This window comes from Neolamprologus brichardi, chromosome 1, assembly GCF_056152115.1.
Source record: "Neolamprologus brichardi isolate AB-2024 chromosome 1, ASM5615211v1, whole genome shotgun sequence".
Classification (NCBI taxonomy): domain Eukaryota; kingdom Metazoa; phylum Chordata; class Actinopteri; order Cichliformes; family Cichlidae; genus Neolamprologus; species Neolamprologus brichardi.
Genome location: NC_142104.1, coordinates 16,538,275 through 16,559,394, shown reverse-complemented (window position 1 = coordinate 16,559,394; position 21,120 = coordinate 16,538,275). Strand labels below are relative to the sequence as shown.

General features: G+C 37.6%; 1 protein-coding gene across 1 annotated transcript in view; it reads right to left on the bottom strand.

Annotated features, from left to right (window-relative positions):
* Positions 1 to 21,120, bottom strand: part of spon1a (spondin 1a) — a 59,466-nt gene that overhangs the window by 19,526 nt on the left and 18,820 nt on the right. The window contains exon 6 of the mRNA XM_087837814.1: positions 19,601 to 19,749. Coding sequence (XP_087693940.1) covers positions 19,601 to 19,749 — 149 coding nt within the window. The remainder of the gene's footprint in view (positions 1 to 19,600; positions 19,750 to 21,120) is intronic.

The following is a 21,120-nucleotide window of genomic DNA, read 5'->3' as shown; positions in this document are numbered from 1 at the left end:
CATTTTTATTTTCTCAGGTGTTTTTGTATTTTAAAAAAAAGTCAGATAATAATGCAGCATCTCACATTACTACAACTTTGGTGTATTTGTTTTTATCTCGACCTTCAAAGGTGACTGAGGAGAAATGTTTTGGCCATCTAACTTTCCTGGCAGTAGGTTAGAACAAGAGTTTACCAGTTTGTAAACTAATGAGAAAAGAGCCAGCAAATATTGCTCTACGACCAATAGAAAAGCCAATAACACAACAAGCAATATTCAAGACTACCACAGTAACAAGGATCACAACTGCACAAGGCAAAAATGAACCCTTTTCTGACATTCTAGCCTTTTTGGAAGCTGGAAGGATACGTTTCAGCTTCTTTACCTGCAAACCCAGAAACAATAGAACCATATATTTTTAAAATAACTACACTTGAATGGTCACATGTACTCAGAGGGCATGATTCTTGGGAAAAGTTCCTTTGAACCACCTTAGTGCGTGGCCCTTAGGATGATCTGATATCGTCGTGTTGGTGTTGTTCCCAGATCATCATGAAAATGTTGTTCCAGGTTCAACATTGCAAGTGACCAATCACATTGTTGTGACGTTATTCTTTTGCGCGCCAAGCCAGTCGTGCATTTATGAAATTCCAATGTTGCAAGGACAATATCAATTCTGCTTACCGTTTATTAAAGGGTTAGGGTCAGGGTCCGTTGATCGGCGGACAGAGGCGGTTTCTCGCAGCTTAAGTACAGTTTTTTGTTTTACGGCAGTTTTTCCCAAAGTCGCAAAAGTATGACGTCACAACATTCTGATTGGTCACTTGCAATGTTGATCCTGGAACAACATTTACTATGATGATCTGGGAACAACACCAACACGACGATATCAGATCGTGCGTCAACTTAGCCTTCCACTTATTTGTTTGTAATTGAGCCATATACTGCACTGAATAAAAAAAGTGAAAAGGGATGGGGGGTTTTTTCCATATAAAAGTGTTAATGAAATGTCACAATGGAGAGCTGCATGTAAAAGGTAACATGCTGCACCTTTTCTAATATGAGCATCTTTTTTTTTTTTTTATTGTGAAAGGACCTTCTTTAAAAGAGAATGACAGGGGATGATATGATTAGATGTAATTGATGCCAAAATCTAAACCATTAGACTTTAAATGGGCACAATGTGTGCCTGTGGTCAGGAAAATATAAGAGCACTTGAAAATAAACTAGTAAATATAAAGTATCAGAGTTAATAAATTTCTGCAAAGAGTTTAAAAAAAAGGACAGAGTAGAATCTCAGTGGTATTCCCCCGGCCGCATCTTAGATAGTGGCCGTCTGTTGAAAGTCTTTTCAGGAGCAGTAAAGAGGATGTCATCTAATATTTCCCATCATTACTCAGTAATTGCCAGATACCCATCACTTAGGCGCTCTCTAGACATTTTAATGGAATGGATAAGTGTCATAATTAATAGGAGACATGTCAGTATCTTGTCCGCAAGCTATGAAGTAGCCTCAGGCACATCTGCCCCTGCCCTCGGTACTATTAATTTTTAATTTACCTATAATTGACATCACCGCTAGGGGTGGGTTTTTATAATCGATTTATCGATTAAAATCGATTCTGGCTTGGATTACGTAAAATCGATTCATTAAAATCCTGAATCGATTTTTTAATATAAATTTATTTTGCCCGAAATGCCAGAATCTCAGGTGAAATCTCACAAAATTTCAACAACCACCAAACAGCTAAAACAGTAAATGAGAGCAGGAACACGGATTCTGCACAAAGACTTAAACACACAGCGCAGCCCGCAGATCAGAATCAGTTAGATGTCGAATTTCTCACAGTTTGGGCTGAAAGCCGACAGCCCGCTGATTCTGATCTGACGGCGGGTCTGCGCTTTGTGTTCACGCCCTTTATGCGCTGATTCTAAAGCTGTTAGTTTGATGTCTCTCCAAACAATATTGACCGAACCAGCAGCAAAAGAGGATCCAAACTAGCTTCACAAAAACATCGTCAAGTATTCACTCTTACTTTCTCTCTCTCTCTCTCTCTCTCTCTCTCTCTCTCATTCGCTTGCTTGTTACACAAGTCTACCGTTGTTTACAGCGCTATCGGCCGACTTTTTTTTTTTCTGTTTTATATACTTCCGAAAAGAAAACCTAATTTCTGCCGTTCAATGCTGAACAAATTTAAACTTTTTAAAATTATGCAAAATGCAAAATGCTTAGCCGTGTCTCTAATAAAACCGCTGTAACTTCAGAGGTAATGTTCATGTGTTGATTAATGGTTTTCTTTCGTTTTTGATGTACTGCAGAATATTTTTATAAAATCCAGGCCAGGAAAAATCACCTTCATGTGTTTCTGTGTTTTATCTTCAGCTACTTTGACACAAAGGCATCTGCTGTGACGCTCACACCTCTGATAAAGTCTTGCGTGTGTCAGCTTCCTTTTTATAGATACAAAAATATGTAAACGTACTAATCAGAATTATAATATTTCTGACTGTCAAAATTTCCCATATTCAAATCGAAGTGAATCGAATCGAATCGAATTAAATCGAATCGTGGATCGAATCGATTCTGGACCTTGTGAATCGGAATTGAATCGATTCTAAAAATCAGTGACGATACCCAGCCCTAATCACCGCTGACCTTATCTTCTAGTGAGTTTTATTTTATGCTAAAATGTTCCAGTTTTCTCACTCAGAAGTTACACAACATGGTGCAGAGTTGCAGTTGTTAATACACACATAGACAAACACAGACAGTTTCTTACAGTTTCTAAGTTGGCAATAAGTGAAAGTTCACAATATCCACAATATACAGTTTCTTTGCAACTGTTAAAAAAATACATGAATAATGTTTGAGTTTTAATGTTAGTCACATGAAAAATATGTAAAGCAAGAGCATCACACAAGCAAATAGTCTAAAGCACCTAAAGCACAACTCCTAGCAAAACAACCTTGGACCCTTATAGACTATGTCTGACATTGATATGAATTGCTCTTTTTGTAAAAAGAAAAAAAGGAAAAAAAAAAATGTTTTTATTCCCGTTCAAGAAGAAAGGAACCATCTGTCAATGCAAAATCCGAAAGGAAAGAAAAAAAAGAAAGGTAAAGGAGAACTGCTAACATCTGAGCCAAGCTACTGTAGCTTAAAGAACTGTTTATGTGTCTATCTTTTACTCTAAAAAGGGAAATAAAAATGTTTTATTTTGTAATTGCAGAAGTATTACTTCTGAATTACAGAGAGATCATCCATCTTCTGTTGTGTCTATCCAAGGGAGAAATATTTTTAATGTATTAGAAGCACCCATGAAAACAAACACTCCATACAACTTTGTTGCTAGCTTTATTGAGCAGAACAGAGAACACACATTTATTGGCCTAATGAAAAAAATCTGCAACAGATCATTATCTTGGCACAAAATTCCAAGAGTCTGAATTCATTTTTTAATTAACATGTATAACGTTGCACGGATATTTTTTTTCGATGTTTTCTTATTGAGTGCATCTACCATAGCTTGTCGTGCTGCTATAAGAAAATCTTTATCGCCTAAGCAACTGGTTACTGCAGCGTCTCTTTATGGCAGTGTCTCGAAAGACATAGAATATCATGCCATCATGTTTCTGCTTCCCAGATGGCTCTTCATAGAATTTATTAAGAGATGCTTTGATTTCATTACTGTCATCTTTTTTTCTGTTAATTTGTTTGTTTCTTTATAATATATAAATATAAGTTGTTTTAATGTTTTATGTTGCAGTTTTCCTGCTTAGAATACTGAATGTTATTGGTCAGCCTACACCACTAAAAGTGTTCTCACTGGAAGAATTATTTCAAATTTTTTGCTTTTCCTCATGTGTATGTCAGAGGCAGCCATAGAGGGATAGAATTTCAAAGATTCGGTGTAAGTAGACCTCCTACTGCCTAAATTGACTATATATCCAGTAATGACAGGGAAGTCTAAAGCTGAGCCCTATTACCAATGTAACTTGTCCCTTGCTTCCCCTGCAAACACATACAGTAGTTAGCTTTTCAGAGAACCTGTCATTTACCTCAACTAATTAAATACTGAGCAAAAGCAAACCTATAAATCTTTTGCCTTTCACAGGGTGGCAGCTGAGGAACAACTTCTCAGGAAGTCATTAGAATGGACTCAGAAAGTGTCTTTTCAATGTATATGTTTTAGTACAGAAAAAAAAGCAGTTACTAATAAATCCACAGCTCTTCCCTGCTCTCACATGTCACATGTCCAGTTCGAGTGTTTCCTCAAGTTATAAAAATGTCTATCCTGACAAACATGCAGAATTTCATTTTCCATCAATCTTTGCTAATGAGTAAGTAAAATGTATTTATAGAGCACATTTCACAGATAAAAATCACAAAGTGCTTCACAATGAAACCAGAAATTAAAAAAAAAACATAATGTAACACAATAAAACGACAACATAAAACAACAAATTAATTAAAGGCTTGTCTGTATAGAAATGTCTTCAGCTGTTCATTTAGGAAATATGATTTTTTTTCTCATCAGAATCAGAATCATTGAAATCTAACCCCATTACACTAACACATCATGTCATACAATATAGTTAATTCCATTAATGACTCATCATGTTGCGATAGCAGTCAGATGCTTCTGCCCAACAGGACAAACAAATCCAAGTACAAAGTGACATTTAAATTAAAATATTCTATACAATAACCAAACATTTCAATATGAAACAAGGGCACATTTGTCAATGTAGAGCTAGTAATTACTGTCAGTAACAATTTAATTAATTTTATATTTAATTCTTTTTATTAAATTAAATATTAATTTAATAAATATTGATTATATCATATATAATTAATACAACTAATTACTTAATCATGTGAGTTTGTCAAATGGGATTTGGAAATATGAAAAAGGAAAAAGAAGTGTTTTATATTTCTTATATAAATGTAAACATTTCTTTCATGGTCTTAAGCATTTGAAAATAGTTCAGATAATGCTTTTTTGCTCATGTTTATCAAGTCTAGAGTGTCTTTTTTTCTAATTATGTTACGGTTACGCATGCTCACAGAAGTGTAGCAGATTGACTTATTACTGCTGATGATCAGACTCTTCTGATATAAAAACAGTTTTTTTCTGACAGAAAAGTGACAGAATGTGAGAGTAGGCTTGAAAATGTAATATTTTGTTATTTTGTTTATTGTTTCACAACCTACTAACAAAAATTCAGTCAAATTAAAAACACAACTGTATTCAAAATCTCATGAATTATTCCTCGATTAAACCCGGATGGAGGTCATACTTGGGGTTAACGTGTAGTCTTTTGGTCAAAAACATTGTAATTATTTCGGGAAATCAACATATGGTCCTCAAAAAAGTGCAATGGCAAGGACATGCATGAATAAATAATAAATCTTTAATTTGCATTGGATTTTTCTCTTGACCCTGTTAAAAAGAATCATCACTGGAATGGATCCCATTGACAGAGTCGTCGAAAGCCACTGGGTCAAGCCTTTCCTGCTGGGATAGAACTGACCTGTCGCACTCCCTCACACTGAGGAGATCAGCCATGAAATTGGCTCACAGCGAGCTGAGGGTATAGTCTTTAAGTGCTGCCTCAGCGAGGTAATATCCAAGTTGTGCATGGTTCCCTATTGGACAAAAGGGCAACCATCAGATGTTTTCCTTTAACTTCATTACCAAGACAACTGTGCAGGGTGGCTTTTCTTCAGGCTGTTCTTCAGGTTAGGCAATGTTTTTATTCACAAAGATGAATTAGATGAATTTACTAGTTGTGTACAATCTTTGATTCTCTGACCTGACTCTCAGTAATTTTCTCCTGTAAAACTTTTCACCTTTAAGGTCACACTGCTCCTTCTCCAACAGTCACACAAGGCAGCAGACACAGGGCAGTTCTTCACATGGTTTTATATGGGTAATGCAAATTGTTAAGTGCCTTACAAATTGGCACCATACACAAATTTGAGTGGCCTAATTTTAAAGCTTAAATATGGTTTATTGCCCTCCAAAAAGCAATAAAAGTTCTAATTAAGAATAAGAGCTCATAAAGAAGTATGTCATTCAGGCACCATGAACATGAAAACATGGAGGGTTTCAGATGAAGATGTTAAAAGAGTCATTATGGTGAGCCGGGAAAAGAGAAAGCATCTGCTAACACACCATCAACACCAATAGATTATTTATAGTATTGTCATATTTGTTTTGTTTACTAATATAATTAACAGATATTACTGTTTAATATTTCAAATATATAACATTGACACACAGAGAAAGGAAGAGAAAGGGAAAGACACTCAAACAGACCTACAGCTGCTGCATACACGCTAGCATAAACATGTTATTTTAAATATTGTTTGCATTCAAATACTGTAAAAAAAAAAAATTAAATTAAAAAAAAAAAAAACTCTGAAGAGTCATTTTCATAACAGAGTAGTATTTGTATCCATTAGAGAAGACACATCATGCAGTGCAGATGACATACTCTCTCATCTTGGAGGGAAAAGATTCATATTGCATGAATAATTTTCATCCAGTCCTGACAAGCGGAGTGAACATTCATTTGTGCTGCTTGATTTAGCATTTGTAATTCCCTGTTAGGCAAGAAACGGCATTTAAACTGGCATCATTGCAAATAAGAAATGGTTAGCAACAGAGTCACAGTGTTAATATGGTTTAATATTGGCTGCATGCCCTACTGACATTTGTAATGGTTTCGTATGAATGTGGCTGGAAAGGCAACCATACATTTGTTTACACGCTTTAATGCAGCAAAATGAACAATCGTAAACCTGTCCTAAATCTGCACCGCTTTTTCAGTCATGATAGTGATGATAATGTAACTCAAACACTCAACATTTACAGAGAGTAACAAAAACACATAAAAGACTAAATCTGAGAAAAAAGCTACGCAGCTTTGGGATATTATGATGTTGTTATTGTTTGTTTTGGGGTTTTTTGTTTGTACCTTTTTTACTGAATATACAACACAAAAAATATGCTCAGGTTAATTTCAAAATGACTTCACATTTGTTTCACATTAAGTTAACCTTCACACACAGCTGTGTTGTACACGGATGGTAAAACTGAAATAGTTATTTAATGTTAGATATATAAACAGAATGACAACTTAATATGTGGATATGGGTGATGGGACCAAATCAGAAAACACCTCTAACAACTGGAAACACATAAGGTAATGTACATGTTTGTCTTTGGTTTAGTTACGTATACAAGAATGTATTTGTCACAGTTAGAGAAAGACTGTTTACTTCATTTAGGTTAAGAAGGCTTTACAGTCATGACTACACAAATAAACACCTACTATAGGGAACATTCATTCAACTAAGTTTACTACTAAGTCTACTAAGCTTAGTAGTTTGGATAGTTAATAGTGCGTAGTTAATTAAAGCATTTATAAATAGCTTTAGAATTTAGTCACTGAGTTGTGTTTGGGGTCTTCAAATACACTCACATAACTGATTTTTTTTTTTTTATCTGAACACCTGATAAAGCAACTTATTGGCAGAACTCTTTCAGTCCTCAAGTTTTCACATTTTAGGGAAATAGTCTGTAATGAAAACTTGATTTCCCTGTCACTGATGCAGATTCACATAAATTAATAGAATACTTAACTGCCAGGGATAAGGCATAAACATTGTAATACATCACATAGCTTTCATGGTGAAAGCAAATCAATGATTTGCTGATTATCTAACAGAAATACACCGTTCAACCCTGAAGCTGCCACTACCAGCTTTTAAGGGGAAAAAAAGAGCTGTCACATAATTTATTCCTACAAGTATCCACCTGCTGAAAGGTCAATAATCAGTGACAGAATAAACTATTCAGACTGTTCTTTTGTGTACACTTATTGCCTAACTGCTTTATACTACAAATCGTTTAACTGCACTGTGACATTTTTATTTGTATGCCATACATCCCATTTCTTCTGCTTATCAAAAGTCAATGTTAGCTGCAGGCTAAGCAGAGTATTCCACATCTCCCTGCCTACAGCAATGTTCTCCATTTCCTCCCAGGGTAGCCAAAGGCATTGCCAGGCTAGCTGAGATATGTAATTCCTCCACTGAGTTCTGGATCTTTTTGGGGGGTTTCTGTCTAGCTGGAAGTAAACCTTCAAAGAAAGGTGGATTATATGGTATTGTATGATGACCAGTGCCCTTAGGACATACTGATTCACTATTTTTTTCAAGATCTGGTTACAAAAATGAAACAAAATAGTCCATTGTGTTGGCCAAATCTGCACCAGAAACAAGACCAGAGCAATTGTTCTGTTACTTTCTCTGCATGTTTTTATATGTCTGTACCATAAGATACAAAATTTCTTGGACAATAACACCACTTTTGTAATTTTGCCTCTGTACATATCCATAGATTTTAAATGACGCAATCAAGACGGGAACACAGTTCACCGTGCCGTCGGCAATTGCAGGTTTAAGCTGTAACATGCAAACAAGTGAACACGGGAACATGATCCAGAAACAGTGAACATTTAAAGTGGACTAAGGCAATGTTTGAAACTGTTCTTTGGTCAGACAAACAAAATTTGAAATTCTTTTAGAAAACACGGCCACTGTGTAACAGGTGAATCAAAGAGGTGAGGAACACTCAGTTCAGAGATAGCCTTCACCTCTGATGGTATGGGGCTACATTAGTGCCTATTGTACCTTCCATATTTCAGGGAGACTATGCTAAACCTTATACTTCCTCTTTTTCAACAGCAAGACTGTCTGGGTGCTGAACTGCCTGTTATTGAGACCTTTGACCAGCTGAAAACATTTGGTACATCATGAAATTAAAAATATGACAAGGATGACAGAGGACTGTTGAGCAGCTGGAATCCTGTTTGAGACAAGAATGGAACAACACTGATGCAATCAAATTCATCAAATTCTTTTTAAAAAAATTTTAACCATCACATTTTCTCATTTTAAACATCTGATATTTTTTATATGCTTAATTATGAATAAAACATGGTTTTATGAGATCTGCAAATCCTTTTACTCACAGTTTACACAGCATTCCTAATTTTTTGGAGTTGGTGTTGTACTAATGGCTAATGCCACTTCCTAGTGGCTACGCTAACATGAGGGAGGGAACCAATTACTCACTCAATGCAATAGCAGGAAGACAAAGCTGTGACAATAAAGCTTCTTTTCAGATCCCTCAGGAAGCTCAGCCTCAGCAGACGCTCATATAATCACCATGCTAAAAACATCATTAGTGCTAATTACCATGCAAATACCTCAGGTATTTTGTCACCTCAATATTATTACCATAAGAAAAAAACATATTTCCTGTGTGTGCAGAATTATGCATTTTCGTCATTCATATGCTTTGCCACCGCTAACCTGACCTGACATTGAAGACTGTAAATAACTATTGTGTTAACTTATAATTTGTCTACACACCTGCAATTTCAGATGTACTTCAATATACTTTTAATGAATTATTATTATTATTATTATTATTATTATTATTATACAGAACTTCCAACATAGTTTGATTATTGCATAATGCTGTTGGTAATAAGATGTGGGTCAGAAGGATTATTTTTAATGAAGAGATGCCAGAATATCCGTTCTGTATTTAAAATGGTCAAACTATTCCCTAGGACAGTACAATTATGTAGAATTAAGAGCTGTTTTCTGCCTCTGAGCCAAAGCCCCACTTGGTCTAAAGCAGTCTTTTCCCTGGGTGAGATAGGAGCACGTCTGATGTTGTAATCAAAGTTCTGCTCAGGAATCTCTGATCTGTCTGTCCCAGCACGTACTCCAAACTATTAATAGACATAAAAAAAATTGCTTCAAAATTCCAATGGGATGCAAGCTGGCTGTTATCAGCGCATAGCGTAAAGGCTTACACAGCCTTTAGGTGTTAATTAAATCTCCACTGACATTCCCATATCCTGCCCTGCAGAATAGGCTGCAGCTCAGATATTGCATAGGTGAAGTCACTTCAGTCACACCAATCTTGCTCAAAACAGGACAGGAGAACATCCCACAGGCTATGGGAAAAATGTGGTGACAAGTGAATCATCCATGCTAAAGGCAGATGGGTTTGCAAGCGCTCACTACCTTCTAGAGAGCTATGAATTGATTTGCTGACCATGGTTGTCCTCAGTGGCAATCTCTGAGCCTTGCAGCACAGTCTGGAAGGCTATAGTGCTGCCTGGCACACTCATTCATCAAGCAACCTGAGCCATCATACAGGCAACTCCTGCAAACCTGGGCCCAGGGCTAGGGTATATTATTAGAGATGAATTGAGGTAACTGCCTTTGATGACCCAGTTTAGGGTGTCTCTGCTCTCTATGCTTTTTCTTCCATTTTACTAACTTTCATTCTTACTTTCAGAATCCGTGCTCTCTAAGGAGGTCAGTGGCCACTGTGGTTAGATGTACTGCACTGCAGAGTATGTGATGATCATAAAACTGCCAAATGTTAGTAATATTAAAACCAGATATAATCCAGCCATGCATCGCCATCCATACAAAATTAGATACCTTTAAATCATTACTGACTCTAGTATTACAAACAGCTATGAATCAGAATGCATAATTCAGTCTGGAACTCACAAGAGACATTAACTAAGCAAGGGGGACACACATGCTAAAGGCAAAACATAACTTAGCATAAATACACAGTATGCAAAACAACGAAAACTGTCAGAGCTATATCTCTGTGCTGCATATATTGTATAACAGTGCATAGCTACTTTACAACATGTGCGGCAACTGAGCTCAGCTGCAGTGCACAAACAAAGAACACAACTATCTATGCGGACACCACTGTCCCCGTTAATCTTTACATGCAAGAAAGTTATTATAAGGCAGCTTTAACACAAATACATGAAATTAAACATTTACCAGTTCTGCTACAAGGACCAGACAGTTTTACTGCCTCTAAAATCTTCAATGCAAGAAGAAGCTGACCCAAGCAGATAAAATTAATATCATGTGTTTGTTAGTTCTCTCTAAAGGCAGTGAAGAATCATAACAGTGTTTTGTTTGTGTGAAACACAGACACACACACACCCGCACACACAGACAGTAATGAGCTTTTTAATGCATTTGAGGAAATAATACATTATAAATGAAAGACACTGCATTAAAAGTAAATGAATAAACAATAACCCAGGATTTTAAAAAAAAAAAGCTCTAGTGGTACAAAAACAGTGTTTCTAGACAATAAATCATGGCTGTCTCCCTGACTTTCATAGGAAGCAACTGTAGACTAATGATAGTGATGATAAAAGATAAAGCTATCTATTCCTCTTTTCCCTCTCATGCGGTTCGATTTTTATCTCGAAACCTGGTACTAAACAATTATAAATATACTCACAAAGTGTGCTCTATTATTACCGAACGCAGCTTCTATCACTGAATGTTGCAGGACCGAAGCATCCGCTGGAGGTGTAATTTGTAAACGTCCCACATTTTTAGTGTTTTTTTTTTTTAATTTTAAAACAAATAATGCAGCTTACGGGTTCATTTGTTGCCTAAAATGTGTGAATTTATCTCATGTTCTGATAGCAGCTGAATGGCTGCTGCCACACAGCTAGAATGTAACTGTGACTCTCTGTGCCTCTTCATGTTTAGACACAGTTTTTCCTTTCATTATATTTCACTAATGCCACAGCAGCTGTTTGTTTTACCAGCAATGCAATAATGCAATAACCTTGTCAGCTAAATCTTTCTATGGCTGAATTTAGTGGCGTACAACCACAACGTACTCTGCAACAGAGGCTTCATGGTAGTGTCTTAATGGTTTGCTAGGTCCTTAGCTGTCAGTCAGTATTTCTCTGTTTGATCTGTTTAACCCATGCCTGTGAAGACATCCTCTTAGTCCCCAATCTGCCAAATGATATGGAGATTGAGGTGAATAGTGGGCCTCAGACCCATGGTCTCATTTTCACGGGGACAACATAACAGGTAAGAGCTATTACTGAAAACAGATTTATCATGAATAAACGATTACACAAATTTATAAAGATGATTTATTTATTTAGTTGGCCTTCATCTCATGACCATCTTTAAAAAAATTAGAGACGCTTCCATTCTATAATTCAAAGGTAAGTTCAGACTTTGTAATGCAAAATACTGCACGCAGGTTGTACTGTAACTTCACAATATGTTACCATAATTAACCAGCAAAAAAACCTATTTTTACCAGTATTTTTTGTTTAATTTGTTACATCAAATGTTAACCATGTACAGTAAATTAAAATAGCTTCAGTTCCCAACAGATGGGAAGGAAAACTACACTGAGTAATACAGCCCTTTGCAGGTGAGTAAGCATGTGTGTGAGCATGTGAAAGGCATATAGTCCCATGCATATGTTTCATTAACCATGTACACTATTCTGCTACTCAGTGCATGCTTAATTTAAACATACTTTCTCAAACCATTTCCCAATCCCTCTACGCCGCTTTGCCAATTCCTTATACTTTGTTCTGGATCTGCAAGATGTAGCAGTCTGGACACTTAACAGCAGAATACTCACACACAGACAGTGCCACGTCAACTAGGAAATCTGAAGTTGACTTCACAAACAAACAAGCTCAAAAGCACACATGCATATAAACAGATAAACACATGAAACACAAGGGAGGTATTAATAGCTTTGATTATGTTTCTCCCTGATAAAAGGGAGAAAGCTAACCCTTAGAGACAACAAACTGAGTACTAAGTCAAAGCATCTCAATGTTTAGCATAAATTTTAATTTTAACTTCCCTAAACTGTGTCATCTCGCACTCTGAGGAACTGACAAATATTCACAGGAAAGTTCTGGCACATCCAAACAAGACACACAGGGAAAATAAGCAGTCTTTGAATGCCTTCATTCACATGAGGGACTACAGCACTCCCTAGTCCTCTCTATGGGACTTGGTATTGGGATGGCTTTATCAAAGCTGCCTCTGGCCAAGATGTGTGAGATTCCAGAATAATCCACCTCTTATCCTTATGACTGTGTAGGCAGCCCTGAAATGTGAGTCAGCCAGTTACACCCAATGCCAGTTAACTCAACATTAGGGCCACACACACACACACACACACACACGCACACGCACACACACACACACACGCGCACAAACAAATGGAGGACATATAAAAACATATCTGTATGAATATGTCTCGCTGATATAACCTGTTAATATAAAAATGCATTTCTGTGTGCAGTCAAATGCACACAGAGAGACACATACACAAAGCACACACTGGCTTACTTTTACCCCACCAAATTTTAAAATGTGCCTGCCTCTGGCTGTACTGTTCGATTGTGGGAATCATAATAACAGTTCTGGGAGCCAAAGCCCGCATTAAGGTTTTTGAGAGCTTTGTTTTCTCAAACAGGAATATCTCTGCTGGGCTCATAAAGCTGACTTGACAGGCCAAGAAAAAAAATGCCAGCTGAAATTAAAGAATAATTCATTCCTAAAGTCGAGGGTTTTTTTATTCGTTTGTTTGTTTTTGTTCATATATATATATATATATATATATATATATATATATATATATATATATATACATACACACACATATACCCAGAAGACAAAAGGTGAAGAAAAAGCCAAGGGGGTTGGTACTGTGGTAGTGGGTAGTGAAGTGTTAGGAATTTCTGCATGCTCTTTCACCCACTGAGGTTTGGCACAGTCCAACACGGCTTGGCAAGGCTGGATACAGAGTTAGGGTCAAGACTTCACTCTGTGGGAGGCCCCTTTAGAGCTAATTGCTATCCCGTTGTGGCAAACCTGAACTCATGCACCAGCATGCAAGCATAGACACACAAGTACCAAAACGGTAAACTAGAGTTTAGTACAATCATGAAAGCCACAAAACGGGAGGGGGAAAAACAAGCATGCAACTTATGTGGCAATTATAGTGTACTAATATATCAATACAACAGTACTTAAGATAATACATAGCTATTTAGACATGTATGAAATTGTTTATCCAACCAAACAATTGGCAACAGTCTAGGACATGGCCTCCTTTAAGACAGTGAGTTTCCCCTTTCAGTGCTTCATTATATTATAACATGGTTGAGAAAGATTTAGCTCAGAAGCACTCGAGTGTAAAAATCTGAACCACCGTGAATTCAAACAGAATTTAAAACCCCCAGCACCTGCACAACTTGACCCCTTTTAGTAAGCCACTTGTCTTTCTGTGTCGTTGACTTCATAAAATATACAAGGAGAGTGCCTACTGTATGAATCTCATAAACACATTTCCACATATGCAATCATGTCAACAGTCATTAAAACAAAGAGTGTGTGTTTTCAGCAATCGCGAAGTACAAGTGCGAGCAAATACACTATGTCATGGAACGCACAATAAAAATAAATAAAATGTCATTGATGCATCTATACAGGTGGTCAAATATTTTTTTTAAGTAATGTAAGTGTTTGCAGGTTTTTCCTTTTACACCCAGTAAAACACTAATACTCAATTACATGACTCTTTAATTACATCAGAAAACCTTCAGTATAAGAAAATAAGTAAAAAAAATAACTGCATCCACTCATGATGAAAACGTGAATACAAATTTGAACGCACTTTGAAATTTGTATGCTTTTGTAATTCTGGTTTCATGATGTGCTCCTGATGTGTATTTCACGCTCAGCCGTGCACACATTTGTCCAGATACTTTTGAGGTTTCTGTAGCTGTTCCTGTGCAAATTATTGCATTAGTGGAGTTGTTGGTTAAAGAAAAACAAATCCAGCTATATAAAACAAAAAATGATCACAAAACAGCATCGATTCCTCATAAAGAAAAAACACTAATATAAATCGAAGATAACAGAACATTACTTTATTCTTCTCATCAATGACTAGATACAAAGTAGGAATGTCACCAGAACCAATTCTTATGATACCTTTCATTAATAAATTCTAAAAATGGTACTTCAGATCAGTGCTTGCTTTTGTCTTTTTGTTTGTTTTTTCTTTTCGGTTGTTGGGGGAGGGGGGGGGGGGTGTTTTGCTTTGTTTTGTTTTTTTAACCAGTGGGGTTTGTGTTTGGTCAGTACTACCAAGACAGGTAATTAAAGTATAGCAAAAGCCACAGGGAATAAAGATTTCAATGCACTGAAGAGTGGTTTAGAGGTAATTCTCTGTATACAAGCAGAAACACACATACACACCTGCTCATTCAGACTGAGTCAAGGACCCAAAGGAACCTGCATATCTATTATTCTCTTCCCACGCTCCTAACTACAGGCCTCCCACTTACAGATGGCAGACCTTACTGTTCTGACAACAACTCAACTGAAGAATTATCATTTGAATTCTTGTTAGGAGCACACAAAGGGGGATCAGAAGGAGGAAAACATTTAAAAAAAAAAAGCTAACATTTTTTTCCCATAATACCTGTTCTTCTCCTAGTCAGCTCTAATGCTACTTTTAGCTTCCATCAGCAAGACAATTTGACAGTAATAAAATGCAAGCAGCAATCAGGGTAACAGCTTTACCAACTGAATGAATCCAGCTGAGAAATCTCCTACATTAAGCTCTGACATTCAAAATGGAATTTAGAGGGGATCTCAGTCACTTTTACAAACAAAATTAAAAAAAAAATAAAAGTGGAAAAAAGGGCAATGTTTTAAGGGCAACAGGTGCATCTGTTTATACAGATCTGCATTTCCTGTCATTAATCTGTGATGTCTCTTTCTGGCTCTAGCCCGAGTGGTGTTATCGCCACTCTACGACACAGCTGCAGAGCTCACGATAATAGAGAATTCCGTGAGCGTCTGTACTGTGCAATAATGAAAAACACCCCATGCTGTGAAAGGAAATAGGAGATTTTATAATCCGTCTAAGGCCTTGGCCCTGGCCGCTTGTCCTGGAGAGAGTCTCATTAAACTTCTCATTAGTGACACACTGCGCGTCTATAATGATTGAATGCATATACAAATCACCTCAAACATGAAAGGAGGGACAACAACAATGAACTCTGGCTGCATCCCGTTGCTGCCAAGTCCTCTGATAACCGCATTTGTATATGACATATGGAACAGTATGCACATCTGTTTACTGTCCAAAAGCCATTTTTTAAAAAAGAAAAAAAGACCTGCTTTACATTCTACATCTCACCTACTAAAGCTACTTTACATATGTCTTAAGGCATGTGTCCTTTTATTTGACATTGGACCAAAAGACCTTTTAAACCACAGAAAAATGTAAGTTTATGGTAATTATTTCAATATATGAATCCTTAAATGAGTAATTACAGTAACATTTGTCATTTTAGTTTAATTCGTTTAGTTGTATGGCATAAGCTACATAGATGATATGAGGCTGAAGGGTTAATTTAAAAAGTCTCTGGCAGACTTTTTAAAGACAGTTTTATATGGAACTGCTTGTTAATTATGCAAGTCAAGCAGAAAGCTAGTGGAGATGGATAAAGTAAATATAGCCACCTGTGCATGTCACATTAATATATTTTATCATTCTTCTTCTAAAAAGAAAATCCAATACTAAACATTGGTGCTGTTATCAGTAGAGATGTACTATACTGAAATTCCAATTTTAAAGATGTAGCTAATCCCAGAAGATATGAGATGCCAAATATTTTTCGCCACCTATCTGAGGAGCAGGAGCAGCAAGACACATTGTAGAGCCAACCCTTGCTGTAGGTCTGAAAGGGTGGCAAAGTTGAATATAAAATAAAGTCATCATAGTCTGAACTGACAGAGGCAAGATAAAAAAGACTGTCTGTAGAAATGTTTTTTGGGGGGTTTTCTGTGTGTGTGTGTGTGTTTGCGTGGTCTGCATAACTGCTTGGCTCTGCAAATGAAACTTTGTATGAACACTCTGATCAGTGCATCCCCTTGGCTGGAGTGAAGCCTGACTATGAATATCAATTTTGCATTCATCGCTAGCTGCTCCCCCTCGACGCCTCACCTGACACAAAAGCGAATCAGCTTTCTGTTTGCGTCAGCATTTACCGAGCCGCGTTACACTGCTCAAAAGAGGGAGTCTCCTTCACCCAGCCTCCGTACTTAAAAGGCATCGACTGACTTTCTGTGTTTTATTAGTTGTAGAAAACTGGATACGGTGGACATGTGAGGTGATTGCACAAAACATGTTTTTTAGTTTCTGTTCATCAGACTAAACCCGTTTTCAACAAACAGGGATAACGCATGAGCCTCGTGAGGGAAAATGACCTATTTACAGAACCATCATACCTAATGTCTACCTACACAATTCTGTAAATGATGCTAATTAAGCCATGTACAGATGACTGAAAAAGGTTGATTATTCACTACTTTTCCAATGACTAACAGCATGCATCTCACTAGTATGAGACCAATCAGGTTTATACTGATTGCCAATGTAACCATCATCCTGCAATCATGTGCCAATTCCACTTTACTGAGTCATTATGCAGCTGTTAGGCAACATAATTGTAAACAAGGGGTAGCTCTCAATACCTTCTTGAGATAAAATAAACTGCACAAGCCAAGCCACACTCGGTGATGATATGATTGTTATTAGTGAGAAAAAGTACCTCATTTACTACAATACAATCATTCGCTGCAGTCCTGGGTGCTCACAAAAACAACCAAGCAAGACACCATCAAGAACAACTAGACTTTGCAATATTCCCAGTGTTTGTTATCTTAACTTCACTGTTTGCAAAATCTCTCAAAACTGTGTCCCAAAAATGTAGCTTGCTGAATAAAATGCAAAAAAACTTATCGACTGCGAGTGGGAAACCCAGAGTCAGACAGCCAAACTGCTAGGGGAGGGTTGACCAGGCAAGGCACCAGAGAAAGTCTCCCCCTTTAGTAATGTTGGCAACTGTTCCATGTATAGCCATTGGCAATAATGCAGCGTGGATTGTGATTTATCAGTGGATTCTTCTAAGTCTTTTGGAGGGGGGCTTTTTTGCTTTGTCTTGTTTTTTTTAAATCAGAAGTTTAATTATTTACATTTGCAAATGTTAATCTTTAAGTTTCAAAACCTAAAGAAACATTAAAAAGCAAAAGAATATATTAAAATGTTGTTCGCTAGGTTTTTGCGTGCTCTGTCACATATTACTATTTGCTGAAAAAAATATAGCGTCCAGTCCAGCACTGTAAATTATCTAAAGAAAAGGGGGTTCTCTTTCACAGTTTGATTACATTTGTGAAGAATTTCTGTTTCATGTTCTCCAGACATAATACGAGGAAAGCCAGTTTAAATGAAATCAAATTAGTGTTTTCTAGAAAACGTTTTCTATTTGTCAGTCAAATCCAAACCCAATTTCACTTTCACCTCTAACCTTGGAAGAAACTTGCCTAATGATCCAGGCAGAGAGAAAAGAATAATAGAGCTGTGTGTTGCAATAGCTGTGGGAAGGTAGCAATGACATGGAGACCCCCTTGCTCAAACTATGCCCTCATTATCTGCTGCAACACCAGGTCTCCAAAATTAGCTAGCAGTAAGCGCTCAATGGGACCATATGCCTGGTGAGACGTCTGCATGGGTAATTTTGAGACAGAGAGACAGCAACGCGGAGGAAGGAAAAAAAATAAAGATATAACATGCTATTTGTGGAAGTACCAGAGAGTCCAAGGAAGCAGGAAGAACATGACAAGTACAAAGACTGTATAAAAAGTTCAGACTTCATTCGAAAGAAAACCAGATGCTGTAAAAGACAGTTATAAAGTTAAAATAAAAGAAACATCCTTCGGATACACATAGAGAGACATAGTCCAACCTAACTGAAATCAGCTACTAATTAACTGTCTTGATGAAAAACAACAGGTTCCTCCTTTTGCCTTCAAAGCACTTCCCGAGTTGTCTCAAACCCCATGTTGTGATCAAAGATTAACTGGTGTGGCTGCACTTTTTAGAGGTATAATTGGTCCAAATTTCATGAAACACCTGGGAAAATATCTTCTAATCTTCTAACGTCTAAACCGGTTCCCAGCAGCGGTACTGCTCCTGATGCTGTGTACTGGTTAAATATGGTAGTAGAGGCAGGCTAAGAATAGCAAAGATGCCTGAAAGCACTAAATGATCTGGACAACAATGTCAAAGCAATTCATCGTATACCGCACTCAGGTGTGCATACCCTGGAACATCCCCTAAGGTTCCTGTGGTGTTGCACAATTCATTCCCCCCCCCCCCCCCCCCTTTTTTTTTTTTTAACAGTTTTTGTCAAGGAAAAACATTCTTAGAAATAAGTTCATTTACTTATAATAATAATAATGGGTTGCATTTCTATAGCGCTTTTCAGGACCCCTCAATACCACTATTCACTCTCACATTCATACACTGGTGAAGGCAAGCTACAGTTGTAGCCACAGCTGCCCTGGGGCAGACTGACAGAAGCGAGGCTGCCATATTGCACCATCGGCCCCTCTGGCCATCACCAGTAGGCGGTAGGTGAAGTGTCTTGCCCAAGGACACAACGACCGAGACTGTCTGAGCTGGGGCTCGAACCAGCAACCTTCCGATTACAAGACGAACTGCCAACTCTTGAGCCACGATCGACCCATTTACTTGGTAAATATCCCGACTGCATATTTATTAATACAAATTTAAATGCTTTTTACCACATGTATAATACAGTCATCTCAACTGGAGTATCTTACCTTCTGCCTGATCTCCTCCTCCATTTTAACTGGTGAACCCAGCTCAGCCACTTGTTTGACACCTTCACTGGCAAAGCCCCCATATTCCCACAGGACATAGTTCTTAGAGTGGGAGGCACCAATTATTGCTGACCAATGATTGGCACGACCTGTAAAGCCAAACAATAAAACGTATTTTAATTGGCCATCTCACCCTTTTTCCTAAAATGCCCTCTGCATCATTCCATTACTGATCCCACACCAGCAATCAAACCAAGAATGCAGCAGTAGACATCACACCTCAACCTCCACTATTATGTAAAGCATAACAATATATAGAATACTGTAGTTTATCTAGGATCGATAGGCTCCTTGTTGATGACTACAGGTCATTTTTTGTCCTTACTATCTTATTGTGGGATCACAATAATCTAACTCAATCTCTTATTTTGACAGCAAATGCGCACCTGCGGACCACTTATGTGCAGCCCTGGTTATTTAGCTTGCCATATTGCAGCCACAGAAATTCTTTTGTCCATGAAACCATAAAGCCGCACTTTCTTTTTGCCTTATAGTCTGATTTGTCATAACTTTTCCGTTTTGTGGTAAGCTTTTCTTTGGCTGTCACTTCTTCACCCTCACCTGTCTTATTTGGCTCAGCAGAACTAAAATATATATCCTGCTGCTTTTACACAGGCACTAACATAACGCTCAGCGATTCTATGCGCGATCAACCTCTCACATGTTTAAGCTTGCTGCGGGAGATTTCACTTGTCATGTTTGCATAGTAAGCTAACGATTGATAAGACGATGTCACAGGAATTGGTGCGCAAATTATCATCACTCACCAATCAGTACTGTCGCTCTCTATACACAGTTTGCGCGATTGCAAAGTGAAAGCAAAAAACAAGCGCAAATTCAAACGCGATTTCAACATGTCACATATTGACAGTGGCTCACTGATGCTAATGACATAATTACCCAGCTACATTTCCGAAAGAATGCAAAAGCATTGACATATATTTTTTCCTTCCTACGATAGCCCGACGGGCAGGGCAGAGATAGATTTTGGTAGCCCGACTGGGAAAAAGCCTCGGGACCTCTGGCTAGCGATTTTGCGAGCCCTGTATCTGATTGAGGAATCACTCATCTTTGGAAAAGAGAGTTTATTACAGAGAAATGGCTCTTTCCAAAATAAAAGCTATACTATATGCTTCTTCTGGGCTGTATTCTCAGCAGCATATTAAACCTATCAGGTCCCATAAGGAGAATCATGTGCTAACGGCTGTCTAAATGACTCGGCTAAAGTTTGTAGCATGCGTGCTTGTTGTTTTTGTCTGCTTCCACTTGTCTTTGCACTAGAATGATGTCAGGGTAAATGTGCAGTCATATTCGTTGTGTTCCCACTAGTGCTGTCAGCGTAAATCTCCTTGAAATGATGTTAATGCCACAACATGGCAAATCTCCGTTAACGAGCTACCGCAGATTACCCCGTGCATGGGGCTGGACAGCCAACACATAACGAGCTAACTGCGCTAACA